The sequence below is a fragment of the Muscardinus avellanarius genome (genome assembly GCF_963383645.1).
Source record: "Muscardinus avellanarius genome assembly, chromosome: 7".
Taxonomy (NCBI): domain Eukaryota; kingdom Metazoa; phylum Chordata; class Mammalia; order Rodentia; family Gliridae; genus Muscardinus; species Muscardinus avellanarius.
In genome coordinates this window covers 31,022,647-31,043,299 of record NC_137793.1, presented here as the reverse complement: position 1 = coordinate 31,043,299, position 20,653 = coordinate 31,022,647, and the positions used below count along the sequence as shown (strand labels likewise).

The 20,653-nt window shown below is 42.8% G+C and overlaps 1 protein-coding gene across 1 annotated transcript in view; it reads left to right on the top strand.

Moving 5' to 3' along the window:
• The window catches only part of HTR4 (5-hydroxytryptamine receptor 4), a gene marked incomplete at both ends in the record, with an annotated part of 170,308 nt that extends 149,655 nt beyond the window's left edge, over positions 1–20,653 (top strand). Inside the window, one exon of the mRNA XM_080698408.1 lies at positions 20,566–20,653. Coding sequence (XP_080554534.1) covers positions 20,566–20,653 — 88 coding nt within the window. The remainder of the gene's footprint in view (positions 1–20,565) is intronic.

The following is a 20,653-nucleotide window of genomic DNA, read 5'->3' as shown; positions in this document are numbered from 1 at the left end:
GCTGTCCTCCTGTCTAAGACTCCCAAGTCCTGATATTACACACATGTGCTACCATGCCCAGCTTATAGATATTGCTTGTTAAGTTGAAGAAGTCCTCTATAACTATTTTGGAGGGAATTTTAAGTGATAAATGGGTGATGTCTTTTGTCAAATTTTTCATATATCTCCTAATATTATTTTGCTGTTTTTTTTCTTTTTTTAGTCTATTAATTTTTAGTTTTATTAATAATTGATTTTTTAAAAATATTGAATTTGCTTTGAATACCTGAGATAGCAGTATACCAATCATCTGGTGGTGTATAATTCTTTTTATATATTGTAAGAGATGATTTGCAAATATGCTGTTAAGAATTATTGCACCTGTGTTCATAAGTGATCACTAGGGCTTGGATGTGGATTTTCCTCTAGAGGCTCATGTGTTAGAGGTGTGGTCCCCGGTGCAATGATATAGAGAGGTCCTGATGGAGGTGGGGCCTAATGGAAATTTACTGATGAAGAGAAGAGGAGCCTAACCGATGGTGATTAGGTGGGGCATCACCCTCTTGTGTTAGTGGGATAGATCTTGGGACCAGTTTAATTCCTGAGAGAATGGACTACTATATATTGGTTCAGTTCTGCTTCTCTTACCATGTGAGCTATTCCATATATACCACTTACTATATTGTGATGCAACCAGAAGGCCCTCAGACACCAGTGAAATGCTGCCTGTACTTTCTAGCCACCAGAACCATGATCCAACTCATTTTTTTTCCTTATAAGTTACCTGTCCTCAATTATCTTGTTATGATAATAAAAAATTGACTAAGACAATGATATTGGTTTACAGGTTTTTTTTTCTTGTGATATCTCCAGGGGCATTCTACCTCCAAGCTACACCCCAGCCCTATTTTTTATTTTGAAACAAGGTCTCACTGATTTGCAAAGGACCTCACTATGTAGCCAAGGCCATCTGTGAACCACGATCCTCCTGTCTCAGTCTCCCAAATGCTGGGATTACACATGTGCACCACCACGCCCAGCTTTACAGTTTTCTTTTTGTATTGTTGTTATTTGCCTTTAGTATTGGGGTAATTCTGACCTCATAGAATGGGTTAAGACACTTTCCCTCTACTTCCATGATGTCGTAAAGAATTGATATAATTTCTTCCTTCAGTGTTTGGTAGAATTCACCTTTGAACACATCTGAGCCTGATGCTTTATATTTCTGAAGGCTATTAAATAAGGATTCAATTGCTTTAGTAAATATTGGCCTATTAGGTTTCTTCTTCCTTTGTAAATTTTGATAGATTATATTCATTTTTTTTTTGTGGTGGTGGTGGTACTGGGGTTCCTGGAAGCCCTCCTACCTGCAGGCTACACTCCCAGACCTATTTTGTATATTTTTGAAACAGGGTCTCTTAAGTCAGCACAGCTGGCTTGGAACCTGCGCGATCCTCCTGTCTCCGCCTCCCAAGCGCGGGGATTATAAGCGTGCGCCACCACGCCCAGCTGATTATGTCCATTTTAATCTAGGTTACCCAATTTGTGGGCATAGAGTTCTTTCTTTGATCATACTTTTAATGCCCATGGGATCTGTAGCAATCTCATTTCTGATATTAGTAATTTGTGTCCTCATTCTTGTTTTCTTAGACTAGCTACAAGCTTATCCATCTTATTGACCTTGTCAGAGAGCTACTTTTTGGTCCCATGGATCTTTTCTATTGATTTCTTATTCTCAATTACATTGAGTTCTGTTCTAATGTTTATCTTGCTATACTTACTTTAGATTTTTCCCCTCCTCTTATTCCTGAAGTAGAACCTTGGATTATTGATTTTAGAGCTCTGTTATTTTCTAAGTATGCTTTCAATGCTCTTAATGTCCCTCCAAACATTGCTTCCACTGTGTCCCATGAATTTTAATAAATGGTGTTGCTATTTTCATTTGGTACAGAATATTTTTTAAATTTCTCTTGAGATTTCTTCTTTGATCTATGAGTTATTTAAGGTTTTCAATCTCTAAGTTTTGGGGGGTGGTTTTAGCTATCTTTCTATTACTGATTTCTACTTTAATTCCACTTTAGTCTGAGAGAAACCATTATATAATCTCTATTATTTTAAATTTATTAAGTTGTTTTGTTAAGTTGCCTCTGACCTGTGAACAAAAATGAAGCCACTCTCACACAAACAAAAGTACAGGATGGTTTAATATGAGAAAATAATCAAAATGCAAGAAAATCTCAATATATGAAATCAGTAATATATGCATATATATATATATGAATTATAAAATCAGTATTCTAAATGAGTAATATTAAAGGAACACATCTACGAAAATTTTCCTACACTGGAGATAGTGTTAACAATATTGATTAATCCAGGTGTGGTGGAGCACACTTGTAATCCTAGTACTTGGAAAGCTGAGATAGGATGATTACAGGTTCGATGCCAGACTCAGCTACATAGTGAGGCCCTCCACAACTTCATAAAACCCTGTTTCACAATAAAGAATAAAAAATAGGGCTGAGGGCATAGCTCAGAGGTAGAATGCCCCTGAGTTCAATCTCTAGTAACACACACACACACACACACACCCAAAAATCCCAACATCAATTAAAAGCATAGAGTAATAATAATAATAATAATAATAACCAAAAAAATGACAAAGAGCACCAAACCAGGGGGCACTGCAGCATCCAGAGCAGAATGAGAGAGCTGAGGACTTCCCTCAGCAGCCTCTCTGGCTGGAAAGATAACCCTGAACAGTGCATCTACTTCATGGCTGAGATTTCAAAGAGATACCTTGATATGTCTCTTTTATTGGGGGTGGGAGGTCTGCATGAACTTTGTGTGGATTCACTAGGATAAGTCTTTTTTTTAATATGCATGTATTTTTATTGGTGCATTGTAGTCATACATCACAATGGAATACAAGACTTGTGAGGATATATAAACACATATCATCCAATTAGCCTTTATCCAATCCCCATCCCATTCCCTCAACCCCCCCTCGATCTTATGCTTGATTGGTGATTAACTTTGATACATTTGTTTATGTACATCATGAGTTTTAAAGAGATTCCATCCTCCCCCATCCCATCACCTCTGATTAGTCACCTTAATTGCTCCTCTATAGAGCCCTTTCTTCAACTAGATCTCCTCCTATTACCCATTTCTTCCTAGTTTTTCATATTAGGGAAAGCATCTGGTTTTTTATTTTCTGTGATATTTCTCTGTGTATGCTGCATTGCAAGTTCTGATCCCACTCTTGACAGCCCTGGCACTGGCCTGGCCACCCGGCAGACTCTGATCCCGGTCTCGCTGGCTCCAGCACCAGCCTTGCCTCATGGCAGACCCCGATCCCGGCCTCGCTGGCCCCGACACTGGCCTCACCCCTCAGCAGTCTCCGACCCCGGCCTCGGAGGCCCCAACACTGGCCTTGCCTCATGGTGGGCTCCGATCCCAGCCTCACTGGCCCCAGCACCAGCCTAACCCGTTGGCAGGCTCCAATCCTGGCTTCAGAGGCCCCAGCACTGGCCTTGGCTCATGGCGGGTTCCGATCCTGGCCTCACTGGCTCTGGCACTGGCCTGACCCCTCGGCAGGCTCCAATCTCAGCCTCAGAGGCCCCAGCACCGGTCTTGCCTCATGGTAAGCTCTGATCCTGGTCTCGCTGGTCCCGGCACAGGACAGGGCTTACCCCTCGGCATGCTCCGATCCCAACCTCAGAGGCCCCAGCACCAGCCTCACCCCTCGGCAGGCTCCGATCCCAGCCTCGGAGGTCCCAGCACCAGCCTTGCTTCACGGTGGACCCCAATCCCGATCAGACTGGCCCTGGCACCAGCCTCACCCTTCACTAGGCTCCGATCCCAGCCTCGGAGGCCCCAGCTCTGGCCTTGCCTCACGGTAAGCCCCAATCCCAGCCTCTCTGGCCCCGGCACCGGCCTAACCCCTCAGCAGGCTCCGATACCAGCCTTGGAGGCCCCTGCACTGGCCTTGCCTCATAACAGGCTCCGATCCTGGCCTCGCTGTTTCCAGCACCAGCCTTACCCCTTGGCAGGCTTCAATCTGAGCACCCTCTTCACACATTATGTTGCCCCAAGTTCCTGAGTGTACGCGATGGTAGTGTTCTGCCTCTGGGGTTATTTCTTCAAAAGTCCAGGTGTTTGCGGCAGATCTCTGCCTCTCCTAAGTACTGGCTACTGCCATTGCCGCTGCCTCCACCATCTCAATTCTTTCCCAAACTCTTTTCCCACACTGCATGTTGTCCAGTATTCCTGAGCATGCATGATGGTAGCATTCCACCTTTGGGGAAATTCCTTCAGAAGATCAGGGTGGGTTGGATCAGATCTCTGCCTCTCCCAAATACAAGCCTCTAACACCACTACAGCTGCCGCTGCCAACACAGCCTTCCTCCTAGGTCTCCACTGTGCTCCCTCCTTACAGATGATGTCCAGGATTCTTAAGCATGTAAGGAAGAAGCAGTCCTCTTTCACAGGGAATTTTTCCAAAAGTTCTAGGTCATTTGGATATGTTTTGTCTGCATCTCCAGAATCCTGGCTGCGGCCGTGGCCATCTTGACCCCTCTCCATTATTCTTTCCTTTCTTCTTTCTCTTTTTCTCTTCTTTTATTTATTTATTTCTTTTTTTTGAGTAAGAGAAGACAGTATGTGTGTTTTGAAGAGGTTGTGGGGTATGGCACTTGGTAGCAATGAATTTTTTCTCCCTTCCAAGAGCGGAGTCCCACAGCCTCACCGTGCAGAGCAGGATCAGCTGTTCTAAGTGCATCATGGCCAGGTGCAGCACAGCAGTGCTGAGTTCCTCCATACATGCGGCTCGGCCTCCCACCTGGCACCGGGCCTTCCCAGGAGTGTGCCAGGCTGCCCGCCCCCAGCCCGGCTCTGGGCCTTCTGGGGAGCAGGTAGGGATGCCCACCCCCAGCCCGGTACTGGGCCTTCCCAGGAGTGGGCTGGGCCAATCACCCCCAGCCTGGCACCAGACCTTCCGGCCACTAGGATAAGTCTTTTGGCAGTTGGGCCAGGGACCAAATATCCCCTTAAGCCAATTTTTCCTGGTATGTTGGCCTCCTGAAGTTCAGTAAGCATAATACTACATGAAAGAAGACAATGAGTGTCCCAATTCCTGGGAAACAAGCCAAGAAAAACAGGTGAGCAGCTTGAGGTCAGAGGAGGGACATGGAGGGAAGACACACACCCACGTGCTCTATGGTTGTTTTTATTTCAATCATGCTTTGCATGTTTATTTAAAAATTCAGTACAGCTGGACATGGTGGCACACGCTTGTAATCCCAGCATTTGGGAGCCTGAGACCAGAGGATTGCAGTTCGCAGACAGCCTCAGCTACTTAGTGAGGTCCTCTACAACTTAGTGAGACCCTGCTTCAAAATAAAGAATAAAGCCGGGCGTGGTGATGCATGCTTGTAATCCCAGCATTCGGGAGGCTGAGATCTGGAGGATTGCGGTTCACGGACAGCCTCAGCTACTTAGTGAGGCCCTCTGCAACTCAGTGAGACCCGGTTTCAAAATAAAGAATAAAAAATAGGGCAGGGGGTGTAGCTCGGAGGTCAAATGCCCCTGGGTTCCATCCCCAGACCTGCAAAAAAAAAAATAAATAAAAAATAAAGAAAGAATAAAAAAATAGGGCAGGGTGTAGCTCAGAGGTTGAATGCTCCTGGGTTCTATCCCCAGACTAGAAAAAAAAAAAGAATTCAATACAAATTTTCATATATTTTCGACAATAGTTCATAATAATTTATTACAAGTATGTATTTATTGGTGCATTGTAATTATACATTATAGTGAGGCTCAGAGTGATAGAAACAGACACGCACACAGTATTTATTGTGCATTCCCCTCTGGGTACCTCCTAGTTCCTCCATCCCATAGATAATATTTACATTGATACAGATAACTTCATGTATGAATAAGGGATTATTTAAATGTTTTCATCACCAGATCTCCTCTTTCTCCTACCTATCTCTCTCCCCAGATCCTCCTCCCCACTTCACTAGTGCCTCCTCTCATTTATTTGAAGTCCTGTTTCCCGGTTTCTCTTTAGCTTGCACATATGAGTGAAAACATATGACTCTTCCCTTTCCGTGACTGCCTATCTCATTTAGCATGACATTCTCCATTACCCTATGCACTTACTCGCTTATGTAAGATGTGGTTTATCATAGTGCATGGTTCACAGGAGCTGAAGAATGTCTATTATGTTGTGGCTAGGTGAAGTAGTAAGGAGATATATAGTTTATTAATTAACAGTGCTATCGAGCTCAACTATGACCTTACTAATGAATTCTCTGACTTCTGGATCTGTTTATTTCTGATAGAGGGGTATGGTAGTCTACAGCTCTAAGAGTGCATGAACCCACTTCTTGCACTCCTACCGGGTCCTGCCTCCTGTATTTCAATGACATGTTGTTAGGTACACATATGTCAAGGATTGTTATATCATCTTGCAAGTATTGTCCCTTTATCATTATGTAATATCCTTCTTTATTCTTGATAAGTTTCCTTGCACCGAAGTCTGCTCTGTATGAGGCTAGTACATATAATGTACCACATATATAAGGTATGTGGTACATACCACAAACATATATAATGTACCACATATAATGTATTCCCACTTAATTTTTATTAGTGTCAACATGGTTTATCTTTCCCCATTCTTGTACTTCTAATCTACACGTGCCTTTATATTCAAAGTGGATTTCATATAAAGAATATATGGTTGGGTATTATTTTTACACATCCTGGTGTTTGCTTTTAATTGGTGTATTAAAATAATAATCAAAGTGATTATTAATATATTTGGATTCATATCTGCCATGTGTTATTGTTTCTATTTTTGCCCTTGGTTCCTACTGTTGCCTTTAGAACTTTTCATGCCTTTTGTGTGTACAGTTAAGCATATTTTTTTTAATGGTGCTTGGGACTGAACCCAGGAGGGCGTCTACCATTGAGCTACAACCCCAGCTTTTTTATTTTCATTTTCTGTTATGAAACAAAGTCTCGCTAAGTTACTACTTGCTGGTCTCAAACCTGCAATCCTGTCTCAGCCTCCCAAATATTGAGTATTTTATACCACTTAATTTTCTCTACTTTCTAGTACCAGATTTTTAATGGTTACCTTAGAGGTTTCAGTACACATTTAAAACTAATCCAATTCTACTTTCAAATAATACTTCTCTGCTTCATGGGTAGCATGAGTACCTTATAACCACAAAAGATTCCCAATTCGTCTCTCCTATCCTTGTATAATAACTGCCATCTAATTTATACATAGCCATACATATATACAAACATAGAATATACCACATTGTTGCTGTTATTTCGAACAAACTCTTATCTGTTAAATAAATTGAAAAATAAAAGTTTTTGTTTTACTTTAACCTTTTTTTTTTTTCTCTGATACTGTCCTTTCTCTGAGTAGATCTGAGATTCGGGTCTGTATTATTTTCTCTGTCTCTAGAAAAAAATTTTATTAACATTTCTTGCAAGATAGATATACTGGCAGCAGATACTCTCATGTTTTATCTGACAAAGTCTTTATTTCTTCTTCATTTATGGAGTATAATTTCACAGGGTCAGAATTCCAGATCGGTGAGTCTTTTTCTTCTCCCAATACATTAGGTATTCCAATCCACTCTCTTCTTGCTTGCATCATTTTTCAAAAATCGTATGTAATTCTTATCTTTGCTTCTCTATATTCAGAGGTGTTTTTTTCCACTGGATTCTTTCAGAATTTTTTCTTTATCATTGATTTTCTTAATTGAATACTATATGCTTAGGTGTAATTTTATTGGCATTTATCCTGTTTATTATTCTCTCAGATTCCTGGGCCTGTGGCTTGGTGTATAATATCAGTTTAGGATAAATTTTTATTATTATTGTTTTAAATATTCTCTCATTTTTTATTATTTATTTTTTTCTCCTGGTAGTCTGTTATGCATTTAAACACTTTGTAGCCAGGCGTGGTGGCGCGCGCTTGTAATCCCTGCGCTTGGGAGGCTGAGACAGGAGGATCACACAGGTTCAAAACCAGCCTCAGCTATTTAATGAGGCTCTCTGAAACTTGGTGAGACCCTGTTTCCAAATAAAATAAAAAATAGGACTGGGAGTGTAGCCCAGAGGTAGAAGGCCCCTGGTTTCCACCTTCAGTACCACCAAAAATAAATGAATAAACTCTTTGTAGTTAGTTATTGCATAGTCATTGGATGCTCTATTATTTTTTTTTTAGTCTTTTATATTTTTTGCCTTTATTTAAAATTTCTATGAGGTTATTCTTAACTCCAGACTCTTTCCTTAGTTGTACCCAGTCTACTAATAAATCCATCAAGGACTTCATTCATTTCTGTTATACTGTTTTTCATCTCTATAATTTCTATTTGGTTCTCTTAGAATTTCCACTTCTATGCTTACATTGCTTTTCTGTCTTTTTGTTGTCTACTTTATCCACGAGAGCCCTTAGCATGGTACTCATAGCTGGTTTAAATTCCCAGTCTGATAATTCGAATATCCCTTCCACCTCTGAACCTGGTTCTGATGCTTGACCAGGCTTTTTCATCTGTGTTTTCTACCATCTAGCACACCTTGTAATTATTATTATTATTATTATTATTATTATTATTATTATTATTGTGGTACTGGGGTTCCTGGAAGCCCTTCTACCTCCGGGCTACACTCCCAGACCTATTTTTACATTTTTATTTGGAAACAGGGTCTCCTAAGCCAGCGCACACGGCTGGCTTCGAACCTGCGCGATCCTCCTGTCTCTGCCTCCCAAGCGCGGGGATTACAAGCGTGCGCCACCACGCACGGCACCTTGTAATTATTTTATCTGCTAACAAAACGATGAGCTAGACCAAAGGCCTGCCTTTAGTGATGTGGTGCTGAGGCGCTAGGGGAGTGGAAGTGTTCTACAGTGCTGCGAGCAGATCTCAAGTCTGTGCCTCTAGCAAGTGCCCTTCATCAGGACTTCTCAGGCTCCTCCTATGCCCCACCACCGCCACACAGGCACCTCTGGTGGAATAAAATGGCTTGAGGGGCTGGGGTCGTGCATTTCCCCTCCCTACCTCAGTGGAGCTCTGAGGAAGATCCAGTATTAGGTTCTATGGAGTAGATTTTCCTGAAGGCAAATATTCTTACAAAGAACAGAATATTCTGTAGTATTTCAAAATAGTTGCTTCCCCCCTCTTCTGGCCAGAGGCACAAGGGGAATTTTCTCTATTTACTGTGAGAACCTCGTTGAACTCTTGGAGGTAAAACTCACAAAAGTATGGGAGTCCCTGTTACCAGGTCCCCCTGGGAGTTTTCTCTCTCTGACTTGTCTACTCTGAGGTCCAGCAGCTTGTCTTTTACAGTTTATGGATTCCTACCCCAGCACTGTTTCCCAGGAAGGTTTCTGCTTCAATGAGTTCTGATTCTCTGTATTTTTCAGTGGTTTGTCCTCTGACCTTGCATCTCAAACAGATCTAAGAAGAGTTGTCCATTTTTTCAATTTGTTCAGCTTTTTGCTTATTGTTAGCAAAAAAAAAAAAAGAAAAAAAAAAAAACAACTGAACAAACTAGATGGAATGGTGACTTACAATCCAGATTAGAAAATTCCTTTTTTTCAGTTTTATACAAATGTTTTATTTGGAAGAAATTATATATCTAGAGAATATAAATAGTTCAGAAAACCTGTAGACCTTCCACTCCACCTAATACTACTAACTGAACTGTAGGCCTTATTTGGATTTACCCAGTATCAAATAGTATCAAGTCAATTTCAAAACAACTTTGTTCAAAATCCTCATTTTGAATTTCCATGAAACAATTCTGTTAAAGTGATGAACTCAAAAGATGTCAGGAGCCAGACATGGTGGTGCACACTTGTAATCCCCGTGCTTGGGAGGGGAAGACTGGAGGACCACGTAGGTTCGAAGCCAGCCGCGCTGACTTAAGAGACCCTGTTTCCAAATAATGTGTGTGTGTGTGTGTGTGTGTGTGTGTGTGTGTGTGTGTGTATGTGTCTGGGAGTGTAGCTCAGAGGTAGAAGGGTTTCCAGGAACCCCATTACTACCAAAAAAAAAAAAAATGTCCAGAATAATTCCTAAAGTATCTAGAAAATTTTTCTGAAATACACTTGAAAAGCCCCAGTTGGTTTTTCTGTGCAGATTTTTGTTGACTTTCTTAAGTCTCTTTGCTCTTTGCTACATGTCAGCTGTCACTTCCTGCATCAGTTCATTGATGATAAGCCTGGTATATCTCCCATCCCCTTCTAATTTCCCATCTCCATTCCTCTGTGCATGGCAGAAGAGTTTCTAGAGTGATATGCAAACTAAATTTAAATATGTACTGAGAGAAAAAAAACTCAAGATGACAACAAGAAAAATTCACATCTTTGTGACAATTCTGGTGACTCAGAGACAAAAACAAAACAGAAGAGAAAGCCACGGCAACCTCAGTGCAGTCTCTGGAGCGTGGAGTCCACTAGTAACTGACCTTTGGATGAAGTGCTGCTACACAGAAACATGCACAACGCACCGCAGCTTCTCGGCTACAGGGAATGGCCCCACTCATGATTTGGGATGCTGGGAAGATTTTTCCAGTCTCTTTCATAGAGGAATACTAAAGTCTAGAAGTTTCCACATCAGGTCTATTTCTGAAAGAAGAAATATTTGGAGGGATTTGTACCTCCCCCTGCACCCACCCAAAAAGATATGACATTGAACATAGAGGCAATACAAATGCAAGACTTTCTGAGTGTGCGCCAATAGGCTTCCAGTGAAGACCAACAGGACAATGGTTGCCAATGTCCTTTGCAACTAGCTGAAGTGCCAGGTAATACTAGAGGATGGTTTCATCCAGTTAACCATTCAATAAATATTTTCATGGATTTTGTGATATCATTCAAATTGCATAAGATATTAAGAGCTGTATATATAAACTATTAAAAATAATTGATTGGGAAGTACTTGTGGTATACAGGTCTCTAGATTCTAGCATGCACGGGTTCCCATCCTGGCTCTACCAATCACTGGCTCTGTGACCTTTGGCAAGCCCTAACCTCCCTGAGTTTCAGATTTTACATCTGTGGAATGCAAATATACAAACTACTACTAGTTCTGACATCACGGGCAATGTAAGTATTAAATACAATATTTAAAGAGCACCGAGTGCAGGCTCAGACAGAGGGCTGGAAGATTGTTGCCTCTTACAACATGAGAAGATGTTGACCATGCCCTATAGGAGTATGGGAAGGCCAAACATACCTGACCAGACACCTAACATTAGCAGATAAAATTTGTGTTTTTACCACAAATAAATGCTGAAGGATTCGTAGGTAGGCTTCTGTAAGGAGGTGGACATTGAGCTGGGTCTTAAAGAGTAGGTAGGATTTGAGTGTGGCAGAATATTAGAAGACCTGGATGTCCAGGTAGTGTGCCATTTAGAACACTTTGGCAGCCAAGCATTAGAAGGCCTCCTTAAAATTAACTTAGACAAGATGGGTGCAGTGCATACACCTGTAAACCCAGTTTACAGGCTGAACATGAGGATTGCAAGTTCACAGCCAACCTCAACAACTTAGTGAGGCCCTTTTCAACTTATTGAGACCCTATTTTAAAATAAAATTGGACTAGAGGCATAGCTCAGAGGTAGAATGCTTTTGGGTTCCATCCCTAATAAGCGCGCGTGTGCACGCACGTGCGCGCGCGCGCACACACACACACACACACACACACACACACACACACACACACACATTAACTTAGGCAATGAGGTCAGTGATTTACAAAATAGAAAATCTAGCCAGGCATGGTAGTGGCACACACAAGTAATCCCAGCTACTGAAAGAGGCTGAAGCAGAAGGATCACAAGTTGAAGGTCAGCCTAGGCAATTTAGTGAGACCCTATCTTACAGTAAAAATAAAAATATCTGAGATATAGAGTACCCCTGGGTTCTATCTTCAGTAACACACACACACACACACACACACACACACACACACACCCTGTGGCCCTGTGGTAGATGAAATAATAGCTACCAAAAGAGATCCCCATCCTTACCTTTAGTATCTGTGAAAATGTTACCTTATAAGGCAAAAGGAACTCATAGATTAAGCTAAACCTCTTGAAATGAAATTATTCCAGATTATCCGGTGGGTTCAAGGTAATCAAAGCATCCTTATGAGTAAGAGGCAGGAGAATCAAAGTTAGAGAGGGAGACCCGGAGAGGGAATCGAGGTTGGAGCAACAAGGCTCTAAGTCATGGAGGGTGGCAGTGTCTAAATGTGTGAAAAGGATGAATCCTTCCATGGAGAGTCCAGAAAGAAGAGAGCTCTGCCAACACCTTGATTTTAGCTCCATGAGCTCCATTTTGAACTTCTAAGCTCCAGAACTTTAGGGCAATAAATTGCTATTGCTATAAGCCACTAAGTTTATGGTAAGAGGCTACAGCAGCAACAGGAAGCTCATGCACCTCTGGATTTATCGTGGGCTTCCACTGCACCCCAGTCCAACCTGCACACCACATTCAAGTGAGCCTACAAAACTGCACCTCCGGAGCCCACTCTGCCTGGGGACAGCCTTGGCCCGCTTCCCCACCACGCTCGGGACTACAGTCCTCGGCATGGTGGCTTCTACTAACTCTGTACCTCATCGTGGACTGATGCCCACTCTGTTCTGCCCCCAGCCCCGTCCACTGTGGACCTCGGCTCTCGCCAGTCCTTTTGCCCGTATCTTCCTCTCTGTGGCCAGGTTACGCACCTTACAGTTCTTATCTCCTGCGTTCTCATCTCTGTGCCGTGCTGTCACATCACCACCAAATACCTCTCACTCTGAAACTTCTCATGACTGTAATTTTACACCAGAGTGTGGTTCTCTCACACCACACTGTGATCTCCATGAGCACAGCAGCTCCGTCAATATTCCATGGTGCCTGAACCATGGATTATTGTACGTACTCAAAATACATTTTATTTCTTTTTCTTATCTTCCCTTCTTTAATTTATTTTTAATTAGGGAGTATGGTACTGAGAATTAAATCCAGGAGCATCCTACCACTGATCTACCCCCAGCTCCTTTTGTTTTGAGGTAGGGTCTCACTAAGTTGCTCAAATTGGCCTCAAATTTGTGATTTTTTTCTTCTCAATCTCCCAAGTAATTTGGATTACAGGTGTGCACCCACACATCACGCTAAAAGTACATTATTTTTTGTGGTACTAGGGATGAAACTCAGGGGCATTATACCTCTGTGCTACACCCCAGCTCTATTTTATCTTTTTACTTTGAAATAGGATCTCGCTAATTGGCTGAGGGTCTTCCTAAGTTGCTGAAGGCTGGCCAAGAACCTGTGATTCTCGTGTCTCAGGCTCCCAAGTTCCGGGATTACAGGTATGCACCATACACCTGGCTTCAAAATATATTTTTCAATAAGTGGCTGAATACATAAGGGTCTAGGACTTAAGAGTCTTATTCTTCCCTAAACAAAAAGTACACACTGAAATCTTCATTTCCAGGTATTAGAATTCCAGCTTTTGTGAATTTTTGCCTGAGGATTGGATCTCTTGAAGCTGAGCGATCTTATTTCAATAATTAAAACATCTTCCAAGAGCCCCCAGTGTGAGCGAGCCCTGCCATGCAGGGGAGGGCTGGGGTGGTGCGTAATAAAATCTAATGATTTCCTAATAACGTTGGGCTGGGCAGCAGAGGGGGCTATTGTTACACTAGTAATTAACAGGCATCCAGGCTACTCTGAGTGATGCTAATTGCTCAGTGAATGAATTGTAGACTCGGGTAATTACCAAACCTAATGCGGCTCCCATCATGTTTGAGTAAATGAACGCAAAGGGGAGAGCTGTCTCTTGTGGTACTGTTGCTTGGGAAACAGCAGTGCTTTTTCATCAGGATGTGAAACCCCTCCAGGTACTTAGGTGGGGTCTGCTTCCCACCAGGACTGCCAGCCACCAAGTCAGATCTTGCACTAAATAGGAGACTTTTTACCAGTCCAACAGATGGTGGGCTCTGTTTGGGGGTGTTTCTTTACAAAACTATCTCAAGGGCTTTTATTCGGCTGCATGATCAATTAACAGTGAAACAACCACTGGATCGATTACTGAGAAATGGATTTCTGCACTGAATCAGGAATTAAGTCCAGGTTCAAATCCTACCTCCATCATCAGACAAGGGCACTAATGGAAGCTTATTGCCTACTACTTGGCTGTTTTGGTTCTAATAAGCATTTTAAATACCTTATCTCATGCCCACATTGACTGGAACATCTGGGATAATTCACAACTTATGTATTCTACTTCAGGAGCTCATTCTCTCTCTCTCTCTCTCTCTCTCTCTCTCTCTCTCTCTCTCTCTTTATCTCTTTTCTTTTCTTTTCTTTTCTTTTTGGTAGTACTGTGGATTGAACCTAAGAGTTCCACAGAGCTATACCCCAATACTTTCCATTTTATTTATTTAGTTAGTTATTTCTGTGGTGCCAGGGATTGAATCCAGGAGAATTCTACCTCTGGGCTACACTCCCAACTCTATTTTATTTTTTATTTGAAGCAGTCTCACTAAGTTGCTGAGGCTGGCCATGAACCCACGACCCTCCTGTCTGTGCCACTCAAGTACTGGAATTACAGGCGTGTGCCACTGCACCCAGCTGAGCACACACTCTTAACCATTCCACACTAACCTACTCCTTTGACTCCAGGGGAATCACTTTTTCTGAATCTTGGTTTCCTCACCTGTGACTGGATACTCCCCAAGTCTCCGTGATTAGATATTTTCCTCCCCAGTGAGCGTTCAGCTTTTCCCCTCAGGCCTTTTCCAGTGTTCCTCACTTGAGGATGGCAGGTGCCCATGAACATGTCCATAGACGGCTGGGGTACCAGGCACCCTTCTCAGAGAAACACTGCGGAAAATCAGCCACCATCACTGCTGCATCGAGGTGGATCTATATTCACTGAAGCTCCAAACCCAGACAGTGTGAATTTAGAGGGTGGCCATCCAGATGATCCTAAGTCTGCTCATGTTTATTTATTGACTCTCAAAGTAATTAAAAAGTATCATAAAAAGTATACTAAAAAAGCATCTTGGGGAATGGCCAATCCCAGGAAGTCCCTTGCATTTGAGATGCTACCCTCTGCTCGACTTCTGCCGAAGGAAGCTCAGATCAGTCACTCCTTTCTGTGTTTGTCACCTCCCATCGATGGGTAAGAGGACCCTCTCAAATATAGCAAGTAGAAAATGTGCCCATCTGCTCATACCTACTCTGCAGAGAGTGGCTGCCTTTGAGCTGGCCTCTGGTTAAAGAGAACCTCTATTCGGAGTATCCGCTCCAGTCCTATACCTCTCTCCTAGTTATTCTGACAAGTGGCTCCTTAGCACACAGGAAGCAGATGCTTAGACAAGATGTGTGGAAGGTGTTAAGTGCTGAAAGGCTTCCTGAATTCTGTGGCAGCCGTCTCCCTTGGTGATCATACATACAGGTTTGCCTTCTCAGCCAAGAGGCCCTCTTTGTGTGAACTCTGGGGAGGAGGAGGTGCCATTGACCATCCAGGAAAGTGATCTCCTAGCCAGAGCAAGGCAGAATCTGGAAAAGTGTTCTGAAATTTAGAGCATGTGCATCATGCACACAGTAACCTTGATAAACTGCTTAACTCCTCTAAGACTCAGCTTCTCATCTATAAAATAGATCTAATGAGAGTTTCTACCACTTACAGCTGTAAAAAACAAATAAATAATATACCTAATAACTAAAAAAAATTGCACCTGAAATACTGTGCAGTGGAATCAATACTGTGACTGAGCTGTGTGATTTCTTATGACCAGCATTCAAGTTTTCCTGCATAAAAGTACCTACTGCAGGGATATCACTACGCCTCAGAGACCAGAGTACAGCCCCATTTTGCAAGGGTGTTTGTCTTTGTGCCCCTTTTTGAAGCCCCATATTTAAGTCATCAAGCATGCTGCTCAGGGGCAGGAGCAAGGAATGGGAGTCTGACCAGGCCCTGCCACTAGCCGTGACGCTCAGGATCCTCACTCAGCACACTTTTTTCCTCCTCTAACACTGGTCTTTCCACCTGCCTGGCTTGTCTTGCAGATACTGTGACCATAAAAGGACTCCACAGATGGAAACATCAGTGGTTGCTTCTCTAACATGTGTATTTGACAACGAGAGCTTGTAATTCTGATCAAGGAGGAAGGAAACTCAAACGAAGGGAAACTTCTATGTCATGAAACCTTGTCAGTCTTACCAAAAGGAAATAAAGAAGAAAAACAATTTTAATTAGTTAAGAGATGTGTATGTATTGCCATCATTATTCCATATTCTTAACTAAAGGACGTAGTGCAGAGAAAGCATAGAATAATTTTAGCTTTACTCCATTGAGCTTCTCCTGTGTGCCACACCCTCTCTTTAGATTTCCCCTACATTATGCTATTAAATTCGTACAGGAGTACTGTGGGATAGGTATCATTACCCTCAGTTACAGAGGAGGAAGGAAAGGTGTCGAGAAACTAAAAGACTTTCCAAATACCATGAGCCTGCAGCTGCAGGACCCTGGCAAGGAGTGCCCCTGCATAGTGCAGTCCTCTCCTTGGTGAGACAAGGCAAGAGAAACACAGATCATACATGACAGACAGTCCAAGAAAAGTGAGAGGCTAAACCTACTGGTGGAATTAACGGCAACACTGCTGAGGGTTATGTGTATATATCCAGAGTTGACCGCTTCTCATCACCTTTACAGCTACCACCTGGACCAATGTTCTGTCTTCTCTCACCAGGCTACTGATGTAAATTCCTAATTGGTTTTGTTGACTCACTTCAATTTCATCTAAATCTATGCACAACAAAATGACATTTTTATTAGTGACAGAACATGTGTATGATGGTGGTGGTTCCATAAAATTAGAATAAAGCTGAGCATGGTGGTGCACGCCTGTACTCCCAGTACTTGGGAGGCTGAGACAGGAGAATCACGGGTTTGAGAACAGCCTCAGCAATGTAGGGATCCTCTAAGCAACCTAGTGAGACCCTGTTTCAAATTAAAAAATTTAAAAAAGGGCTGGAAGTGTAGCTCAGAGGTAGGATTCCCTGTAATCCTCTGTACCCCTCCCCACCCTCATGATTATAATAGAGACGAAAAGTTCCCATCACCTAGGGATGTTGTCCTTACTGTACCAGTATTGGGAATGGCCTAGGAAGACTTGAGAACGTTCTGATTATTAATATATTTCAAAAATTGGGTGAGGGGCAGATCTGTGAAAGGCTTGGTTTCTGCCTAGAAGCAGGCAACTATTCCAATGTAAATTAATCTAGCTAAAGGTAATTAGCAAGTCTATAGGAGAGGGGAACTAGGACTTCCTCATCCTCATTCTAAAGACAGGTTTACATAATTGGATAATCTAGCTAGGATGGAAGGAGGGGGTCGACCTTCCTGAAAGAAGACACCTTGGCGGGAAAGTAAGGAGGAACCTTACAGGGACTTTTACTACGTCGTCAGAATTACGTGAAATAACATGGAGGTCATGTGTATAAAAAGTCTGTTCCATGTTTTGTTCTTCAGTGATTTTGTTCAAAGCACCCCCTCATGTTACCTCTGGGTAACATGAGGCTGTAACTGTGTTCTGTATTTCTATTTTTTAAATAAACTTCTTTAAATCTTCAGCAAGAGTCAGGGCTATTGCATATTTATCCTTAGTTCAGGACAAGAACCTGCTGTTTTTGTGGTTTTCTTTGTGTTGTTTTTTTTGGGAAATTATTCCCAGGGGTCTAACAAAGGTCCCTGGGGACAGTTCCCCTAACCTGTAACCCTCACCCCCAAACTGTAACACTTACCATTGTGTTATAACTGACAACTGTATTAAGTATGTACCATACAGGTTTGCAGCCTAGAAGCAATGGCTGGCCATAGAAACTGGGTGTGAATTATAAGATGTACTATCTAGGTTTGTGCAGGTATGCTCTTTGATGGTCACGTAATGGCAACATCACCTAATGATGCATTTCTCGGGATACATCTCTGGTACTAAGCAATGCACAACTCCACTCTCAATCAAGCAGCCAGGAGTCTACTGTAGGTCATTTGGACTCAGACTACTCACATGTACTAAAAGCCAAAGCCTTAGAGGGAGTTGCAAAGACACCCCCCCACCTTTGCGCTGGCCTGGCTACCTTGCTGACCCCAACTTCTTCTACTCCTCCTCTTCATCCTCCTCCTTCTTCTGCCTCTGGCCCCATCCTTGCTGTTCTGGAGAAATGCTAGGCAGGATCTAGACACAGAGCCTCTGCATTTGCTGTTCCCTTCCTGGAATGTCTGGCTTCCAGATTTGCACATGTACCATCCCTCACCACATAGCACAGGGCTCAGATCGGAGACAGAAAGAAACCACTCTAGCCAGCTTCACACTGAGTTGATGTGGTGTGCATCCCTGTGACCCTAACTTAGGAGGCTGAGACTGGAGAATTAGAGGTTAGAGGCCATCCTTAGCAACTTAGTAAGACCTTCTTTCAAAATTAACAACAACAAAAATAGGGCTGGGATTTTAGCTCAGAGGTAGAATGCCCTTAGGTTCAATCCTCAAGACCAAAAAGAAAACACACAAACACACACACACACACACACACACACACACACACACACACACAATTACACAATGTACTTAAACATATCGAAGTCAACCACTAAGCCAAGCAAGGGAAGGATGGATGGGGAGGGAATGGGGTGGGAATTGGGTAGGGGTTAAATCAATGATGTGTACAGGTATGTACACACAAGTTTTTTATCCCAATATGATGTATAAATATAATGCACCAATAAAAACTGAAAAAATTAAAAAATAAAAATAAAAATTAATAAAAACAGAAACAAAGATTAACCACACCACCAGATATTTAAACAATATTTTAGCATAAAAGGGTGTCAACTAATCACATAGTTGTTAACTACTGAAAGGGCAAGAAAACGACACTCAAAAGTACTATGGAGGTACCAAATGCAGGAAGCAGCTACCTGCTCCAGGGCTGAGGGGGTAAAAGGAACAATCATCACAACTTAGAAGCTTAGAGCAGAGAGCCCACTGAGTAGAATCTTGGAGCCCTGAGGAGGAGGCACCAACCAGCTGGTGTCTCTGAGGGACTAAACAGCTGGTTACACCTGCACCAGCTCAGCAGCTGTGCCAAGAATGCTGAGCCTCTGTGGGATCAACCAGCAGGCAGGAGCCCTCAGGGAAGAGCCCTTTTCCTCCTCCAGCCCCCATGTGAAGGGTTTGACAAGAAGCCAGCCAACCAAGCAGACGTGGGATTTTCAGAATGCAAATACCCAGGATAGAAGGGTGGTTCTGAGGGGAGCGTGTAGGACTCGATAGCTGCAGTGCTGACTCCCCTAGTGTCTGATGCCTCTCACTGGGATCACCATCTGACCCTTTCTGCTTTCCTGTTTTGCCTTTCCCTGACACCCATCCCTCTGACTAGCAGTAGCAGGTACTTTTGTTCCCTTATGTCTCATTCCCTTGGCTCACCTCTGCCTCAGCCCCAGCTACTGAGGACAGTCCCAGGGGAGCTTAGACTCACACCCTTTGGCATGTCTGTGCTCCTCAGCTAACAACTCCGACTCAGCTAAGAGCACTACTGATTTTAGATTAGCGGTTCTTGATCTAAGTACTATTGAGATTTGGGGCCGTATTTCTTTGTTGTGGGAGACTATGCACGTATTGTATAATGTTTAGCAGCATCCCTCTTCTCTATCCTATAGGTACCAGTAGCACCATCCACTCAGTGACCACCAGAAATGCCTCCCACATGGCCCCTGGCAGACAAGAAGCACCCTGTGTTCTAGACTAATCTAGACCCCTCTTCTAGACTTATGTGTGGGCCATGGCTGTGTGAGAATCAGTTAAGCATACTGGTATTGGTGTCAGAAAGAGTAGATTTGATTTGACATGTACTCACATACTTCTTGTGTTTCTTTAAGCAAGTCCAGTTGTAAAAGGAAAATAATACCTTATCTTAAAGGCAATTAACATATCGAATGCAACTGTGTGGCACTACAGAAAAATAATAAACACTGTCAAGTCCTACATTTCCCTGTGATGCTTACCATTAGCTTGCTGTTTGATCTGTCTAATTGATTTACTGTTAAAAAGGCACAGAAAGAATCAAAGTAACAAATACAATTACGTTGCAAGTCAGGCCCTGCAGGGTTTATTTATCTGAATCAGCACACTGATATTCCTGAATACAAGGCTAGGGCTAGTAGAGGGGACTTGGCTCATTCAGGTACAGCTTAAGGTGGTACCCAAGCGCATCCTGAGGAGTAGTGCAGGAGTCCCATACCTTAGTGGGAGGAAAGAAATCTGTGTCTTTGTTCTAGCTCTGCCACTCACTTTAGGATCCAGTTTCTTTGTCTTTACCATGAGCAATCTAGCTGAGTTCTTTGGCGTCCCCTCTCTGTGAAGCTCCATCCCGCCCACTCTTCCATCACCTCAGAAGCATGCCAAGGATGTCAAGCATGTAGGTTAAAAGAAGGTAGAGAGTGAATGGTGTTAGTGGATTCTCATGCCTTTTCATCTCTCCTTCTTCCCTAGGTACACAGTTCTGCACAGTGGACTTCACCAGGAACTCGAGAAACTGCCCATACACAACGACCCAGAGTCCCTGGAATCATGCTTCTGA